The sequence below is a fragment of the Embiotoca jacksoni genome, unplaced genomic scaffold (genome assembly GCF_022577435.1).
Source record: "Embiotoca jacksoni isolate LCO1_2020_lvr unplaced genomic scaffold, fEmbJac1.0.p SCAF_18, whole genome shotgun sequence".
NCBI classification, from domain to species: Eukaryota; Metazoa; Chordata; class Actinopteri; family Embiotocidae; genus Embiotoca; species Embiotoca jacksoni.
In genome coordinates this window covers 1,095,541-1,113,966 of record NW_027185318.1, presented here as the reverse complement: position 1 = coordinate 1,113,966, position 18,426 = coordinate 1,095,541, and the positions used below count along the sequence as shown (strand labels likewise).

Below are 18,426 nucleotides of genomic sequence, written 5' to 3'. Positions count from 1 at the left end.
CTCTCCGTGGTCAGCAGCATCAGTGTAAAAATAATATCATTGATCGCTCGTACTACAAATCTCCAGCTCGTGTTAAATTTGCTGGTGTTAGCTGAAAAAGACCACATTGTCACTGACTCACATTCCTGTCTCTGGCCATGGAAAAGGCCTGAACCTGCCATAAATGTGCTAACACATAGGAAAAAAGGCAGAGTGAGCCTCTCCATCAATGCACAGGGATATACTTCACTTTTAAAAGACCTGGTGAAGAAACTGTTCCTAATGCTACAATCTTTCTGGCAGATGTTGAAGCTAATGGTGGGATGTAAAAGTAACACTTTAGAAGTTTTTTTTTATTGATTCCTTAAGCAACCCAGAAATCCTTTACGCGTGAAGATGTGGGCACTGTGATGCCAGATGGTGCATTTTGTGTGGAGAGCAGGAGGTGCAATTAAAGAATTTCTGCTTTAATCAACATGTCTTGGTTTTAAACTTTAGTAGTTTGTTACAGAAAAAAATCCAATTGGCAGTAACTACACACACATGCATGCAAACAAACACATTGCTCTATTGGGTGAACAGACTAATTGCGTGTGACAATTAAGAGAATACCCTGACACATGGTAGGCAGCAAATAAAGATTTGTTTTGTCCGGGCCACATGTGCTCACACAGACAGAACTGGATGTGGTCGTCCTCTTCCTCGGTGAATTCCTCCGTGTTTGTGTTTGTGTGGGTTTAATGTAGGATTCAAGGACGTTAGCAGCGTCTTTACTCGTGTTGTAGTATTTGTTATTGTACACCTACTCTTCATGGGTTTTCTTTGCATACATGTGCTATGCTACACTACTTCCCACACAGTGGATGGAAACTCACCGACTCGGAGGGCCTGGCACCAGTCACAGGAGAGTAGACCACCCGGTACTGCTGCACCGGGCCGGTGGCGGCTTCCCAGCGAACGTTCAAAGTGTTGGTCGTGGGGTTGAAAACCTGGATGTTCCTGACGGGGCTGCGCTCCACTGTCAAAGAAGGTCGTTTGAGACAGAGACATAGATAAGAAAGTAAAAGGTTAGGATGATGGTCATAAAGCACGAAAGGGTACAAAGAGACGAGAAGAGTGATGACAGGGTGACGTGAAGGCCGGCAACATAAGTGGTTTGTAAATGCCGAGAAAATTAGAGGCTAAAACCAACAATTTCACAACACCCAAAATAATGAACCCCAAATGCGTGTATTATATTCCTATTTGTGTTTCAATTGTTCAACTTGACAATAGTTTCATAGGGGTTATTTACAAATGTCTAAATGAAGCCTTTGTGAATCTCCTAACTGCTGCTTCTGTCACTCTCCCTTTGTCTCCGTTTACTAAACACCGTCCTCCCTGGTTTTGTGGAAAGCCAGAGCAGGACGACATGAGAACATTTCAGTAAAATGGGAACAATACTCCCCAGTAACCAATGGAAACAAGTTAAAGACATCATTTAACAATAGTGCTATCAACAGGACACTTCCTGTCAGTGCCCTCAAGGTTAATGAAAAGGATATACAAGGCGTATGTGCAGCCCCGTGTGAAGCTTTCCTTCTAAAAAAACAAACCAAAACAGATGTTTAGAGGCTTTGTGCTGCTCCCCATTATAAACCCCATAAATGCAGGAGGGGAAAACACAGCAAGCGAGCTTCCGTACTTTTAAAGTTTCACAGACCAAAGCTTGTTGCCGAGAAAGCTGCTTTGAATTTTAAGGCTCAATTAACACTGTCTGGGCTCAAACAGTGACAGCAGATACTTCTTTGATTAAATAAGTGGAGAATAAATTGAAGTACTGTCATTTGAAGGGACACGCCAAGGTTATCTAGAGTGGCAGCAATTTCCCAAGCGTTAAAAAGTTTAGTAGCTAGCTGAGCTGTTCGAACTGTTCATACTGTGTACGAGTTTGGTTAGGAAAAGGCCCCTTAAACATGAAGGACCATTGCTTCAGAAGGGAAAATGGGGGTAACAGTAGCACGCATGGAGCATGACCCTTGCCAAGTAAGTTGAGAGCCATAAAAGATATAATGCCCTCCATTCATTTCTAACCACCCTCCTGTTTCTTTTTTTCCCAAAGGGGAGCCAAATACTCAATATAACCCTTCCCCCATTCCCCAGCCCCACCATTACCCTGACCGCTACCCTTCATTCCAACCTATAAATGGACAATATTACGGTAAAGAAAGAGGAGACACCATTATAATGCTGCCAGTTCAGAGGAATTCCTTCCTACGCAATCACCCCACAAAATGCTGACTCATCCCCAGCAGAGTTTGGTGGTTAAACTGTGGGAGAAACTGTAAAATCCATGTTTCTCAACCAAGTTCAAACTAAGCTGACAGAGCTTTTTATTGTTATTTTATCTTATTTTTCACGTTACATTTCACAAGTAAAGTGTGAATTTATCATGTATTAATTCACTTCTTGAGAAACAACTGGCATTTGATCAGGTTGGTTTGGCTTGAAGGTCTTGAAAGGATTTCGGATGATATCATGAAAGGAGTCGGTTATAACTAGCTGCCTTATTGAGGGTTTCTGACATCCAGTGACAGCGAGCCAGCAACGAGGGCCAGTAAGTTCACTCTGGAAAGACATGAATGGATTCCTGACCAAGAAAAAAAATCCCACTGCCGTTATGGAGTGTCTCATTCACAGAAGTACTTTTTTTTTCTGTCCATTTTGGCTTTTCTAAACCCTGTTAGTTATCTTCACAGGACGTCACAATAACGTCCTTGTATAGATCACCATCGTAACGTGTTACCGACACCGGCGACGACATGCATGCAGTGCTTACATGTTTTGCCGTTCTCAGACATGCGCTGTCCCTCTCCAGCAGAATAAACAGGCAGCACAGTAACAGTGTAGACGGTGTCGGACTGCAGGTTCTTCAGCACGGTTTTGTAGGTGCTGCCGGATACCTGCACCTGTACAGAAGTACGACAGGACTTACATCAGGTCGTTGTGACTGGACATTTCATGCAAGTCTCGTTTTGTGGTTTACAGAAACAAGCTGCAGGGCTAATTTCCTGCTCACCATCTCTTCCTCTCCTCCAGCTGCAGGGACGTAGAAGATCCTGTACTGACGCACGTTTCCTTCAGCAGCTTCCCACTGGACGTTCAGGCTGCTGGTCGTGGGGTCGGTCACCTGCAGGTTCCTCACACCACCCAAAGGCTCTGGAGTAACATACAGGTATGATACAGTTATTACTGCACCGACAACAACGGTAAACAACAAGATGGTACACAACTCACTGGTCTTTCCGAAGCCGTTCAGGTCCGGGCTAACTCCTTTGGCGTAAACAGCCACCACACTGATGGAGTACTTGGTGTCAGGGGTCAGCTTGGGAAGCAGGACAGTGTTCTTCTTCCCTCCGACCTGGGTCTAGTCAGGGAAGAATACATGTCAGCTCAATCAGTTACTGATACCGAACCCATGGTGATCATACTGAATGAAGATATGATGGATTTAGCTTCTCGCACAATCGTTTGTTAGTTTCGCTGGTTAAAAGTTAACTTGTCTACTCATCCTCTGAGAGGAGTTTAGAATTTCTTTCATCAAATGACATCAAAATATATCATTGATGCTGGAACTTTGAGAACAACTGTTATGAATAGAGGGAAAAGTTATTCCATCTGTTTTTGATTCATAACTCTCCATTGGTTCCTAAAATCAATAACCTGATGGAAGGAATTATATCTGAAAACTACGAGGCTGTCAACATTTCAGAGGAGGAATGTTTTCAGTGTTTTTAGACATGGTTAGTGGACAGTACACTGGCCAAGGTAAACCTGTATGCTGATGACTGAAACAGGCGGATGTCTTGTTATGACTGATGATACATTTACTATGCTGCTTTTATAGCTTGATCTATGAGGAGTTCATTCTAACAGAGTGTGTTAGCATGTGGATTTTAATGGTGTAATGAATGTGTCTGTTTGTATCTGTCTGATTTAATCCTCCTTGGATTTGGTTTGTCTTTGTGAAGCTCTCTCAGGCTTTCTCGACTAAATGTCAGAATCTTTAATCATTAAAAAAAACAAAAACAGAAGGACAGAAGATTTATTATTTGTGCAAAATGTGTGTGAGGGATTCCCGAAAAACACACATGCTGTCCCAGACGAACTGGTGCAAAACTCTCTGGGCGAGCTATACTTGTTGAAATCTGAAAGTGAACCAAGACAATTTGGCTAATGCTAGAGTGTTAGCTTCCAATTTTCCATCAACCTTTCAGGATCATATCACCCAGTCAATCGGCACAACAAGTTCTAAAGAGGAAAACATTTTACCTGTGTTAAAAGGGAAACTAATGGTCAACAGGTGACCGACATACCACCTGCTGAGCAGTACAAAACATCTGACAACGTAAATTACAAGGAAAGAAAATTCAATTAGAATTGTAGCTGCCTTCTCCGGGATGAAAAATGTTGGATGCCATCTGGGTTCTAAAAATAGGTGAAAACAACCGCTGCAAAAAAACAGGGAACTAATAGCCAGATTAGTGAACGCAGCATCTTTGTGCAGCACTTTAAACATAATCGACTGTATAATATACGACACCCGTGGCACAGTACTCTCTCATTACACACACTGACCTGACTGGGCGAGTGCATTCTATTCGTCATGTACAAACGCACACGCACACGCACACCTCAAAATGTGTCATGGTAAGGTTTCATTTGACTTCTCTGAAGCAACTTTTCACATTTATTAGTGCCAAGTAGTTCACAGGAATTTGGTTGGAACTTTTAAAACAGGCTCACAGGGTTGTTTCACAGGTCGTTGGTGCAAATATCAGTCTGTGATCTTGTGTATGGGAACAGGCACTGTTTAGCTCTCCACTGTCTCGTTTTCAGTTCTCGCTTGTGGAATCAATGAGAAACGTCTGACAGAGCAAAACCAAAAACCAAAAATTCAGATGTCATCCAAAAAAGACTTTTATGCATTTAGTAAGGCGGCCAAAAATGCATGACCAGCGGGGGACAGTCTGCAGCGTCAGGAAATACTGAGAAAAAGTAGGAAGGGTTTTGTCCACATCAATGCTGCCGTATCCAAACAAGAGATTAGGAGATTGGACTTTAAATAAACTAAAATAATGCAACACCGGTGGCAGAGTTGCAGCTACACACATCATGGACACAAAGCTGCTCTGGAGGAAGAAACTAATCCACTGACTGGGTGAGAGGCCAAGAAGCCATGAACCACAGTTTGGCTAAGAAAACTGAAGGCCAATGAAGAAGGAAAAGAGGACTAAGGAGTGTGTAGCTCATATTTTAAAGCCAATCACTGCTGCTTATAACCAATAAATGGAAATGTATCAACATTACCAAGTTAGCCTTTTATAAATAATACAATTTCCCTGTCAGGATCACCAGCTGACTGATTTACAGCCAAGTAGTTATTCAGCACAGCCAACCACCACAGCAGCTTCTTTTTTTAAGAAATAATGACTGTTATTAAGTGTGTTACTGTTGTGTGACTTACTGTCTGAGTCTTGCCTCCAGCTGTGGGGACGTAAGTGATCCTGTAGTTCTGAACTCGGCCCAGAGGCGGAGTCCACCGGGTGTTCAGGCTGGTGGTGGTCTCGTTGAACACTACTAATTCGGTGGGAGGCCCATTAGGTGCTGCAAAGGTTCACATGCACACAAAGGTATCACGATTACAAATAAGTCCATATCTGCTATATGCAGAAAGAGCATTTTTCCAATGGATATCCTTAAAATATCTTTTAAAGACACAGTCCTTGATATTTTGTTCAATTCATGGTAAAAATGTATATTCTTTTATCTTCAAAATATCAGTTAGTTTCTTTCTAGATGATACACTTTCTTTATTTTATAGTAAAACAAAGAAGGTCTGCCATTAATTGGTAACAAGGACTGCAGTTTAAAAGAAGAAAAGACAATCCTCCTCAGGGATTTGGTCTTTTCTGAAGAAGGGATGGAGTCTGTTGAATGGCAATGGATTGATGATGATGATGATGATGATGATGATGATGATGATGATGATGATGATGGATGAACTGATGAATGCCATGAATAGATGGATGGATGGATAGATGGATGGATGAATAAATGATGGTTGATGGCTTCAAAAACAGGGATTCAAATCCTTGTTTTGCCAGGCATGCATGGTTGAAACCCATCTTCAGCCATTTCATTTGACTGAGGGAGAACATAATCATGAACAAGCCTCAGGATGGATGGACGGCATGGACAATGAGCCAAACACAAACGCAGACAGACAAACACATGATAAAACCGGGCTGTCAGCTGCAGCACCGTTGGAGCGGTGATTGGGTTAAGTGCTTTGCTTGACGATGAAACAGTTGTCCAAATGAACAACTGCGTTGATGACTGGTTGAAATGAGAAAACATGCTTTCATCACTTGAAAAAAAAAAAGCATCCTTTTGCTTTACCACAAACATACTCACTTGGTTTAACAAATTTCCCAGACACTATAGAGGCAGAAATAGAAAGGTATAATGGGCATACCCATGACTGAACATTTCAATCAGCATATTTCCACAATGTAAAATCACAGGATTAATCATTGGTCTCATCTTTGGTCAAGATCCAACACAGACACTGACAAGTAATTTAAGGAAACCAAAGTTATTGTTGTGATGTCATCACACAGATGCGGTGTGCATCTTACATGTCCTCTCGACGCCGAGCAGATCCTCGCTCTCGGATTCATCTGGGTAGATGGCGGTGATGGACACATCGTAGGGCGTGTCTGGCTCCAAGTTCTCCAGGACGTGGGTGAGCTCATCGTTGTTCAGAATCGCCTGATGAGGAAAACACAAACGCAACATGTGGGATGCTGCTTGACTAAACCAAAGACAGCGACACAAGATCCATATTGGACAGATTTTGATGGGATTGGTGTAAAAGTCTGTTTTTCAGATGTTCTCACTGCCTCTTCCGGAGGACTTTTCCAAAGCCTCGCCAAGGCACTTACTGTGGGACTCATCAAAGAATACCTGCATGATTTATTCCAAATGTAAACATCTTGGATAGCTGGTTTTCTCTTACGTATTGGAAGTTGGTATCTCCCTTCTTAGCCCAGCCAATGCGATACAGAGCCACGTCAGGGGCTCCGTGCTCCCACGTAGCTCTGAAGCTGGTCTGGGTCACTTCTGAGAAGCGCAGGTTCTTTGGTGCTGGAACAACATCTGTGGAGCAGAGGGAAGGAAGGTGGTTGTGATCTCTCAGTGAGAAGCAGGCAGAGGACATCTGTGACCTACTTTGTCACCATGATAATAATTTTCATTCCTACCCGTGATTCCCTCTCCCAACATCGGCTGTCCAGGTCCTTCATCGTAGATTGGAGTAACAGCTAAAGAATACTCAGTCTGTGAGACCAGGTTGTCCAGTATGCTGGTGGTTAAATGTCCTCCCACTTCCAGCTGCAGAAAAATTCAGACACGCTTGTTAGATATTTTTAAATGAAATCAACAAATTAAAGAAAATTTACTAATTTACAAAAGAACTTCAGGTGTTTTTCTCCTCGGTCAAATTTTGCAAAGAGCTGCAAAACTTTAATTCCGTTCTCAGCCTCCCAACTTTCCAGGAATACTCGCGGGAGCAGTAAAGTGCACCTCATAAAACTGGTAGGAAACTTGACCAAAGGGTATAAAACTGAGGAAACTGGGAACAAACAAGACACAACAAAAAGCAAAAGACTTTGACCGGACACCTGCAATACTTGTTACAACTCAGGTTTTAATGTTTATTAGCTAAATGTTAAGAAATTTAACTTAAGTTTCTCTATAACCTTCAACGATTGCTATATGTTTGTCTGATCATGTGAGTTGTTGGTCTGAATGAGGACTTCATTTTTTCTCCCAGGACCATAAAAACAATTTAAAGGCTTCACCTGCAGGGACTTTGTGCTGTCAGTGTCACGCTGTCACACACAAACCTGTAAACCCTCAGCCCACGATTCACTTGTGTTTCCACTCTAAGAGCTTCGAGCACCACCTCCACCTGATTTACAGTGGAGGAAGTAACAAAACACAGACCAGAGTTTGCCGCTGTAGCCCAAGAACTCCCAAAAGGGAACACGCGACCATAAAGTATGCGTCCAATCCCCACCACCGTAACGACCCTTTAAACCCCGCAAAACCGTGTTCTGATAGTTTCATAATCTTTTCACTGGACTCCAGAACATTCCCTGATGTCCACCCAACCAGCTGCAGTCTCCATTACGTGTTCTCAGCCAATATAATAAAGGATCAGTCAAAAATATCTACTGAATATGAATTCATCACCACCAAACCTGATGACTCTAACAGACAACAGGTAACGCACGAGGAGTCGAGGACCGGTCAAAACGTAGGCTGCTATCATCTTGCTTGCGTGCAGTCGGAAGGAAGGAAAAGTAGGAAAGGAAAAGTAAACACAACTCACTTCTTTGGCTCCTCCATCCTCGGGCTTGTAGGTGAGGATGTACTTGCGAACGGCACCAGGAGCAGCATCCCAGATGAGCCTCATGCTGCTGTGGGTGATCTCACGAACCCTCAGCTCTCCCGCAGGTGGCATCGGCACTGAACAAGGCACCGAAGTTCAGTAGTTGACAGTTAGTGTTAATGTTCATTAATATGAATGAAAAAGTTATATCAGCTTCTTTAAATGTGTTCTGGATTATATTAAATGAGTTTGTGATCATGCGACAACGTACAGGTGACTCCCTGCTGGGTCAGAGGTTCACTGGCTGATTCTCCATGGAGGGCGAAGAGGGAGAGCGTGTAGGCCGTGTTGGGGAGCAACTTCACCAGCTGGACTTCAGTTGTATCTCCTCTCACTCTCATCTGGAAGGAGACCAAAGCACACAAACAGCATGAGGTCAGAGGACAGGCGGATGACGGGGACTCCTCAGTGACATCGATTGAGATGTGTGAAAAAGAACATTTAGAGAAATATTAATATTGAAGCACAGCTGCTGAATCTGGTTTTGACCATGACACCTTATGAACAAATGTATCTGTTCCCTTGGCAGTGAGCTCATGGTTCATCCACCCCTTTGTGGCTAACAACGTTCCTTTGTATTTTCCCTTTTGCCTTGTCTGCTGGATGATGAGACAAACACTGGTGGCTTTGTCAAATGTTATTTCAATGTGTGACGTCTGTATTTCGTCAAAAATTGTGCTGACAGTAGATTGAAGTATCCGGTGCGTTCTCAGTGTTCAAACATCGTAGCTCACCTCCTGCTCGGCGGTGGGCTGTGTGGCGTTGATGGCGCTGTAGAGCAGCATGTAGCCCGTAGCTCCATCCGCCTGCTCCCACCTCACTCGCATGGTGGTGGTCTGCTCATCATAAATGTTTATCATCTTCACGTCACTCAGGGGCACTGGCCAACCAGAAAATCATGTTAATGGCAGCAAACATTGGCACAGTCAAATTTAGGTTTTAACTAATGCTTGCAATTGTGAATGTATTTATTTACATATATGAACACAGCAAATGCTGACATAAATACCTAGTTTAGCTAATAGGGATGCATACTTTCTCTGTATGTTCCTTTGATTGCATTACATTTTTTTCATGTCATTAACACCGCACAAGCTCAACCTTCCCTGCTTTTTTACATGTATTTTTATAGAAAACTTAAATGTTTGCTTTTCTAGAGAGCACCAATGAAACAACAATTAACAACATCTTAAAAGAAACAAATAAAGAAGTCAGTATTGTGCTCAAAGCTGAGTGTAATTGTGTAAATTGCCTCTGAATTTACATTTAATTAGGATTTACTGTTTCTGTCTTTTGGCTGCCATGTATGGTTTTATAAACAATACCTAGATACATGTATATACTACCGTTGAACATTTTAACAATGGAGACCACCCAGGAGTCACTGAGTACGTTAAATCGATGTCATGCAACTGAGCCAGAGAGATTCAGTGATGGTGGCTGACTCAAAGGGAAACTGCTCATAAAAGTAAATGCTAGAAGATCATGAGAGTAAAAGAGCCTGTTTTAATTTAAAGTGTTGCTCTTTGACAATCCCATTTTTCTGGGTTTCCTAGAAGGCGGAAAAAGTCTCTTAGAGTTAGACTCTAAATCATAGAGACTTTCAAGCATGCTTCTCTTGTGTAGATCACTTTGTCCATTTTTAGTCATGTCATAGTAGGGCTGTTTACAGTTAGATTTAAGCAATGTTTACCATGTGTAGATTTTTATTAGTGAATCTCTTTAAATCAAATGAAGCAACCCTAGAAGTACGCCAAAAAACAAAACAAAAAGATAACATACATGTGGTCTCTAATCCTTTTAGGGGCTCGCTGCTCTCCTCTCCCACCACGGAGTAGACGTTGACCAGGTACTCTGTCAGAGGGTTGAGGCTCTGGAGAATCACTGTGGTCTCGGTTCCACCCACAAACACCTAACAGCAGACGGGAGAGTAAAAAGATCCGAGTTAAAGGAGTCATTTTTTGGGGGCAATCTCTTTGGTTCAAAGCTCTCACATCCATGAGTTACACATTTTTGATGAAGTTTGCATGTCTGTAGACACTTTCTGGAAATATTGTGGTTGCATAAGGTGCAATGGTAGAGTGAAAAAGAGAATGTGGCCAATAATCAATTTAGCAGTAAAACAATCAATGCTCCGATCTGTTTACTGGAGAGATTTAATTAAGCTTTCCATTTAAAACCAGAGAGCCATCTGACTTTTTTTTTTTTTTTTTTTTAAACTAAGCATTTGGGTTTAGCATGCCAAATCCATAAACAACAATAAAACCTCATTCATAATGTTCACTATGAAACAAAACAATGGGAGCTGGACACAAACAAACATCTCCCGCATGTAATTAGATTCAGACACCAAGAATGCATCTCTTCCACACATTGTGAAGCCAAGACCCTGCTGGCCACCAGAACGATCAGCCACGAAGTCATTATTTGCTTTCTAATCCTCTAAACCGAGAGTTGAGTGTTTTTGTTTCTTTGCCCCGTGTCAGACTGTAATGTAATTAGACACCAATACAGCGAGAAGCCAACAGAAACATGAAGCTGGAAATATAAGTTTTTTTCCCATCAGTATCTCGTTAGAAACAGCGGGTGAGGACAGCAGTAAGCAGAGAAGCGCTACAATCAGACTGAGGCCATTTTTGGTTTCATGGCTTGTATACCTGTTGTGGGCGTCCTGACGGACTCATGTACTCCACACGGTACTTCTCCACCGGGCCATCAGGAGCGATCCAGGTAGCTCTGAAGGACTTGTGAGTCACCTCGGATGTCACCAGATCGGTGGGTGGATCCGGAGCACCTCCTATTTCAATGCAACCAGAGAAAGATGGAAACTGCTGCATGGGTAATCTCAGGGGATATTATACACCGTCGTGTAAAAGTATGCCTGCTTTGTAATTAACATGCTTCACAGTCTCGCTACAAAAGTTATATATGACGGAAAAAATATTAAAAAAAGATCTGGCAATGGATAAAAACATCCCATTCCCAGTGATAACAAGTCCTAACAGAACCTAGTACACAGAAGAGCACTTATCGAGACTGTAAAACCGCTTCCTCCACAGGAAGTTCCCCTACAGTGTTCAATAGTAGCTCTTTAATTTGATTAAGGAGCAGACCATTTTCTTTTCCAGGGCGGCAGAAAGAATTTTAGGGGAAGGACAAAAAAAATAGATCTTCAATATTTTCCAAGGGCTTGGAGTTCTTAGTGTTTTTATTAATGTTTGTAAAGCAGAAGACTTCCGTCCTTGCAATTAAGTGTGCTGCTTGTTGTTGCTTTCTTAACTTTCATCATTCAGAGATTTGTATTCTCAGATCTAAGACCACACGTACCTGGTCCCTTGACACTGTTACAGAGGTTGTCATTAACTTTGTCCACAATGTCCAACAGGAAGGAGAAATCAGCCACGTTGTACATGTGAATCTCTTCCGGGTCAGAGGCGATGGACCTCAACTCATTCTCATCTGCGTTCTTCACACCTACAATGATCAAGTCGAGGGTCAATAGCGGTTCTGTTTGTTTACGTCATACAATGTGTTTGCGAAAAGACTGGATCTTTGCTCACCGATGGCGTAGAGCTCGATGCCCTGATCACGTAAACCCTGAGAGTTGACGATGACATCGTCCTGGGATTTGCCGTCAGTGATCAAAACACCGATCTTGCGAGCTTTGGGTCGCATCCCGACATTCTCTTTGAAATTGTTCTGAAGGAGGTAGTTCAAAGCGAGACCTGCAATGAAGACATAGATGCATTGACATTTTAGACACAGTGTAAAATTTCCCACCGTGCCCACATAAAAAGAGGTGGCAGTGCCATCACTAGCAAAATGTTAAATAAACAGGTTTAAGTACCTGTCAAGGTGTTTCCTCCTTTGTAGGGCAGGTTAGCCACAGCCTCCAGGAGGGAGTCCCGGGTTCGATGAGCATCCAAATGCCATTCAGTCTTTGGGTCTCCACTGTACTGAGCAAGTCCTGAAGACACCACAAAACCCTTGTTAGACCAACTCAAAGAAACCGTTTTTGTTTTATTAGGAATAACATGCTGACTCGAATTATTGTTGCTCATTCTGGGTAGACCCACCAATTTGGACCCGTTCAGGACCAATGTCGAAGACTCCCACCATACGGGCAATAAAGGCACGAATGGTCTTGAAGTTAAGACGTCCGATACTCCAGGAGCCGTCCACCAGCAGCACGATGTCAGCCTGTGCATTGGTCTTACACATCACATCTGACAGAGCAGAGGTTTACGTGTCAGAGAAGACGGAGGTTCAAGTTTCAAATGAGATGCAATTTAACTATCATGAACAAAAGTGGTATTTGTGTGGGTGTGTTGGTGGGTGGGAGTAAAAAATGATGCAAGAGGTGTTCAAGGAAACTTGAGAAGTGAAGAAGGAAGGAAAGAAAGGTTCATGACATGAAGTTTCATTTTAGGCATTGAACAAAAAGACATCGAAACAACTTCCAGAATGCTTCAGAAACATCTCCACAAGCTAGAAGCAAAGTAGTGTCTCTTTGCTTCTGATGTTTTTCTCAGATAACTTTTATTAGTATCTTCTTGTCTTTGCAGCATGTTGAGGCAGTGTTTCGTTCAGTTGTTCTTTTTGGATCCACAAGATCGTCCCCGGGGCAGATCAGAAGCATATACCCTCACTGGGCCGGTGACAAATCAAAGGCCCCAGCTGGAGAGATTATTGCGCCCTCCAGAGCAGCGAGGAAATATTCACATCCTGCTTTCCAAACACCTGCGTGATGACAAGGGAGGCATCCGATCCTGTGTACCTAAAAGAGGGCTAGCAGATGTGCAGCAGCGATAGGCAGATGTTGCTCTAATTACCACTGTCTGCAACTGAAAACAGGTTACATGAAGCTTGATTTACACAGAAAACCCAAACCAGCAGAGGTACACAAACATGTCTGTGAACATATATCATCTCCAACAGGCGGGTCTTTTACAGGCATAACGACAAAAAAGAGAGAATAAGATACCAGACTTCATAAGCTATTGCCTATCTTTTGCTTAAGATGAAAATGTGAAAAGAGGAAAAGTATATAAAGCTGTAAAAAATTATGTTCTCAAGTAATTCAAGTAGTTCTTAATAAATTAGTGCAACAAATAAGAGAGAATGCGTCTTGAGACTTTTGGGGCACTCAAAACTTTCTTCAGAGGCGTATTGAAAACTGAGCGGTAACGAGTAGAACTACAATGAAGCGTGGGATTCTCTCGCCTCTTGTAGTTTATATGTTGTGGAGTTGCACGTTGTCACTGAATCTACTTTATTAGGACCGAGCTTTGGGCCGAGCGGTTAAGTTGACCTTTCCAGTTCCTTCCAGCAAACACAACATTTTTCCTCTTCTCACACTTACTGCCTGCCACGCTCTGACTCACTGGGTAGTAAAACCTTTTATAACTGCAAACAGATTATACGCGCATGGCTCGTATCTACTCTGGCTGTACTTGGACTGGAAATAAAAAGCGGAAGCCCAAAGTGACACAAAGAAGAAAGCGAGAAAAGGGCAGACAGATGGAAATGCCATTATGTCTGTTATTTCGCGAGACAATTAGCTTTGAGGAAAGGCATTTGCAGAAACTCTTCAGTTTTTATGAGGCATGGGGTTTAGAGTGTATTTTCCTAAGTAGAAATTTACTATGTGATACAGCCTCCAATGTTTGACTGTTGCTGCAGAGAGACTTAACATACTGGAGACACAGTCTTGAAAGCGTTGACAGATATTGTAACAGAATGACGAAAACCATTTGTTCATGTTCTCGTTAGTTTTAGACTCCAACATGTTCTTCTGTTATCCCTTCTTAAGAAATAAACCATGGAAATCATATACATGTGATTTTATGGGAGAATATTTGAAAACCTTACTTGGTATCTCAAAAGTTGGATCAGGTGCATCCATGTAAGTGGTGTTCTCCTCTCCAGCCAATGGTACACTCTCTCCTCCCTCAAACATACCAACCACACTCACTGTGTATTTGGTATCAGCTCTGCAGACCCAAAAAAACCAAATGATTTTCTTTAGGTGATGGACTGCAGGAATTTTCTTCTACATTCATATGACAAAGAGAATAAAATGAGAAATCAGCTTGGAGACACACCTGAGCTCCTCCAGAACCACGGTGTTGTCAAAGGGACCAACAAGAAGTTCTCCCAAGTCAATGTCATCTCCAACAGGGTGGAAGGCGACCTTGTAGCCCTTAACGTCACCTGGAGCATGGTCCCAGGTGACACGGAAACTGGTCTTGCCGGGCTCTGAAGTCTGAAGGTTCCTTGGACCTTTATAAGGTGACACTGGAGACAAGAGAAATGCATCGATTAAAACAAAAATAAGACTGAACTACATGTTAACATTTCAGAAACTAAGTCTTAAAGTGTTACAAAATGAAGCTGAAGAGGAGATATGTGCATTTACTGTAATATTGCTAAAGGATGTGGATGGTTGTCATGGATAATCAAACTTTTCTTAAACTTGGCAACAGGGAAAGCAATATTTGTGGTGTAGCGGACGGCGGCCAACGTACGTGTTGTTCCTTCTCCTTGCCTTGCTTTGCCTTCTCCGGAACGGTAGACTGGCAGGACAGTGATGTCGTAGGTGGTGAGGGGAGTAAGGCGTCTCAGCACCGTGAAGGTGGTGCCACCTGGTACTTTGGCTGCAAGCTGGCGTCCTCCTGACTGGGGTTTGTAAGTAACGCGGTAGTTGAGCACGTTTCCAGGTGCCGCTTGCCACGTCACCTTCATGGTCTTCTCCGTCTCCTCTGAGACAACAATCGTTCTGCCTGCAGCCGAGACTGCGAGAACGGCAAAGAGAAAAGGAACAAAGGTTGAAGAGGAGAAATGATGAATGGATGGTCTGAGGTTGAATGTAGACTTTGGGCCTTGTTCAGATGGGAATTTGTTCCGTTAACCTCCCATGTTTCCAAGATACCTTTGGAAATATAAGCAGCATTGCTTTCCTGCTACTAAGTAAACTAAACATTAACACACTTCACGACCACCCAGTCTTTCATCTAGATATCTGCTTTGTTTCCACATGCGTGTGAATGCAAACCTAACAAAATATTTCAGATTTCCCGACGTATACATTAAACAGGCACACGTTTACAAGATTGATTGTGTTTAGTTGGCGGGTTTTTGGGAGCAAGACTTAGATGTCTTGCAAATTTGAGCAAACCCATAGTTCCCATTTTTCCATCGAGTGTTTCTTATTTTCAGAGCAGGAAGGGCAAGTGTGAATTGTCAGAGGCTTCGAAATGAGCTGAGGAAAATATTCAGCATGGTCAACTTCAGAGGGAGGACTTTTATGAACGGAAAAAAGAAGCGCATCCAAGTTTGCCGTGTGTGGCTCGGCCCAGAAGAGACCTGTGATTTGTGTAAAGCACATGGAGAGTGAGAAACAGATAGAGGGTCGAAAAGCAAAGGAAGGAATGAAGGTTTACGTCTGCAAAGCTGCCTGGTGGTTGTGTTTGGTGTCCGTGCCACCTTTCTTTCTTGCCAGAATCAATAAACACTAACGATGGTTGGAAATATTTTTCCTTGAGCACATTCCATTTCACTAACTGGTGGACATGAGCCCTCCCAACTGGTGCAAGTTTCCGCTCAATGTGCTTTTCTCATCCAAGCTTGAGTGTAGTCTAACAAGGGAGCGGCTGATGTCTATCTGTTCTGCGTCTCCCATGAAAAGCGTGTGCAGGTGTGTTGGACATTACATCACCGCTATACATGCACCACACAAAGCAAGGGCCAACAGCCATGACGTTATTTCAAAGCTCAACAAAATGAACTGAACAGGAGTTACTGACCGATCCATACTTCTATATAAAAAACCCAAAATGGCACTTTCAGCTGTGTCTCTGGATTTTTAAACCTGCGTCACTGCCCCAGATTTCTCAGCAATGACCTCCTAAATTGTATCTGCAGCTTAAGAGACACATGAAACGTTATGGCTTAAGATGCCTTCATGAGAAGGCCGTCCTGAACGGCATTCTTCGGTTTCAAAGTGATCTTACTGACTGTTAAATTTCTCTTTTTTTTAAACAGTGCAGCTATCCGTTTTATAGTCATTGGTGGGAACCTTTTGAGGCCATGTACCACTCTGGATTTGTATCAAACCAAATTTCCAAGCACCACTTCCCTCTGCAGATGCCAATAGTTTTTTTCATGAAATAAAAGTAACTGATTTAACCATAAAATGTTAAAATCTGAATCCAACTGCGTCAAGCTAACATTAGCGTAATGTAATGTCCAACGGTACATGTTACATGTCAGCCGACATGGCTAAGTGCAGGCAAGTTGAATTTCTAAAATATTGAAATAACGATCAGCTAATTTTTACATTATTGTAATGTTAGGCCTTTCAGCAAGCGTCTCGCCGACCAACAGGTCGAGCCTCACATGCTCCCAGTGGTTCACATACCAGACTTTGGGAATTACTGTTCTAGATATTCCCAAGATGAAACATTCAGAAACTTCAAAAGAAAAAAATGGGAAGGAAAAAGAATAACATAAAACTACCCAGGAAAAGAAGGACGGGAGAAGAAGTGTTTGATGGAGGAGTTAAAGCCCCCTCAGTAACTCACCATCTGTGGTTTCCTCTCCAACCAGTGGCTGGCCCTCTCCATGGCCGTAGAGAGCGAACACAGAAACCTGGTAACGTGTCTCTGGGGTGAGACCCTCCAGAACTGTGGCGGTGGTGTCTCCTGCTATTGTCTGCTCGCCAGCCTCCTCAGTGAACAGTGATTTCCACCGGATCCGGTACTGACGGACATTACCCGGAGCCGCAGCCCAGGACACAGCAAAACTTGTGTCAGTGACGTCTTTGGTAACCAAGTCTCTGGGTGAGCCGAGCTCTGTGGAGAAATTCAAAAGAAGAGCATTACACACAGAAGTAGATCAACCGGTGGAAGTAGATGCAGAAATAAAGGTTTACTTTTGTTTGCCTAAACAATTTTCGGAGGATTTTCCTGGTTTTGATTTGCTTCCATGCATAATAACTGAGCTTAGATGATGGTTTTGGTGCTAAATTATAAAAACAAAAATTACAAAAAAAATGCTCTTGGGTGCTCCAACTCAGCGATGGCTTCGTCCAGGTGGTGTTGATTTCTAATGCAGATATATGGAGACTAGAGGAAGTGGACGAGACACAAAATGGCCAAGGCGAACAACCCCGGTGATAAACCACCAACACTCACTCATCTGTCTCCGCTTTAACCCCTCAGGATCTGTTCGAAGCTGATTTGCTCCCCTCATAATAAGAGACTGTTGGAAAAAGTTCTGCAAAACTAATCACAAATCACACATCCTCAGCACCTCTCCTGGCAGCACTTTAATTTTCCATTGAAACGGAGGAAACCCGATCCACAAAAGTGTGTTTGCCACAAATGCAGATGTTGCGTTCTCCCTTTCTCTGCTTCACTCACTTTTCTTGCGAGACCATCATGAAAGTAGAAACACAGAAATGCATTGAAAGGAATTTTGTGGCGGTGTCTCGTGATAAACAGCCAGCACATGCTCAATTAAGAGGGATACCCATGTTGAGATGGACTCTCCGGTCTGGCTGCCATAGAGAGAAGCTTGGATCTACCACAGGAGGATGAGCTCCCACACAACCTCCGGGATGCTGATCCTCATTCAAGCCCCTGAGCTCTTACATGCCAGCAGCTAACGACAGTATAATCACAGGCATAGCAGAGCCATGCAGCTGGGTGGTCCCACTCAAACCTCATTCATCAAACCTCACCAAATGAGCTTTAATAAAAAAAAAAAAAGGCAATTGCAAAGAATGAAAATGCAACACAAATCTACCGCAAATTAAATGCTTGATGATTTGGAAATGTTAAGCACTGTGTCTTTCTGTCACGCTATGAGTCCGTCTCAGAGTCCACCCGTTCCAGATCAACTGGAAACTGATCTGGACAGAAGTAAACGCAGCAGCCGAGCCTGCCAAG

General features: G+C 42.9%; 1 protein-coding gene across 6 annotated transcripts in view; it reads right to left on the bottom strand.

Moving 5' to 3' along the window:
- Positions 1–18,426, bottom strand: part of col12a1a (collagen, type XII, alpha 1a) — a 53,647-nt gene that overhangs the window by 20,589 nt on the left and 14,632 nt on the right. For 3 of the 6 annotated variants that reach the window (XM_069151907.1, XM_069151909.1, XM_069151905.1), the window contains 22 exons: positions 17,059–17,328; positions 15,004–15,270; positions 14,581–14,773; positions 14,348–14,469; positions 12,553–12,702; positions 12,324–12,443; positions 12,037–12,201; positions 11,804–11,950; positions 11,134–11,273; positions 10,259–10,388; positions 9,211–9,356; positions 8,688–8,817; positions 8,417–8,553; positions 7,284–7,413; positions 7,040–7,179; positions 6,660–6,792; positions 6,436–6,459; positions 5,486–5,625; positions 3,256–3,385; positions 3,038–3,177; positions 2,798–2,927; positions 855–997 (listed from right to left, as the gene is read on the bottom strand). In XM_069151907.1, coding sequence (XP_069008008.1) covers positions 855–997; positions 2,798–2,927; positions 3,038–3,177; positions 3,256–3,385; positions 5,486–5,625; positions 6,436–6,459; positions 6,660–6,792; positions 7,040–7,179; positions 7,284–7,413; positions 8,417–8,553; positions 8,688–8,817; positions 9,211–9,356; positions 10,259–10,388; positions 11,134–11,273; positions 11,804–11,950; positions 12,037–12,201; positions 12,324–12,443; positions 12,553–12,702; positions 14,348–14,469; positions 14,581–14,773; positions 15,004–15,270; positions 17,059–17,328 — 3,227 coding nt within the window. The remainder of the gene's footprint in view (positions 1–854; positions 998–2,797; positions 2,928–3,037; positions 3,178–3,255; positions 3,386–5,485; positions 5,626–6,435; positions 6,460–6,659; positions 6,793–7,039; positions 7,180–7,283; positions 7,414–8,416; positions 8,554–8,687; positions 8,818–9,210; positions 9,357–10,258; positions 10,389–11,133; positions 11,274–11,803; positions 11,951–12,036; positions 12,202–12,323; positions 12,444–12,552; positions 12,703–14,347; positions 14,470–14,580; positions 14,774–15,003; positions 15,271–17,058; positions 17,329–18,426) is intronic. The other 3 variants (XM_069151908.1, XM_069151906.1, XM_069151910.1) reach the window with 2 other exon arrangements.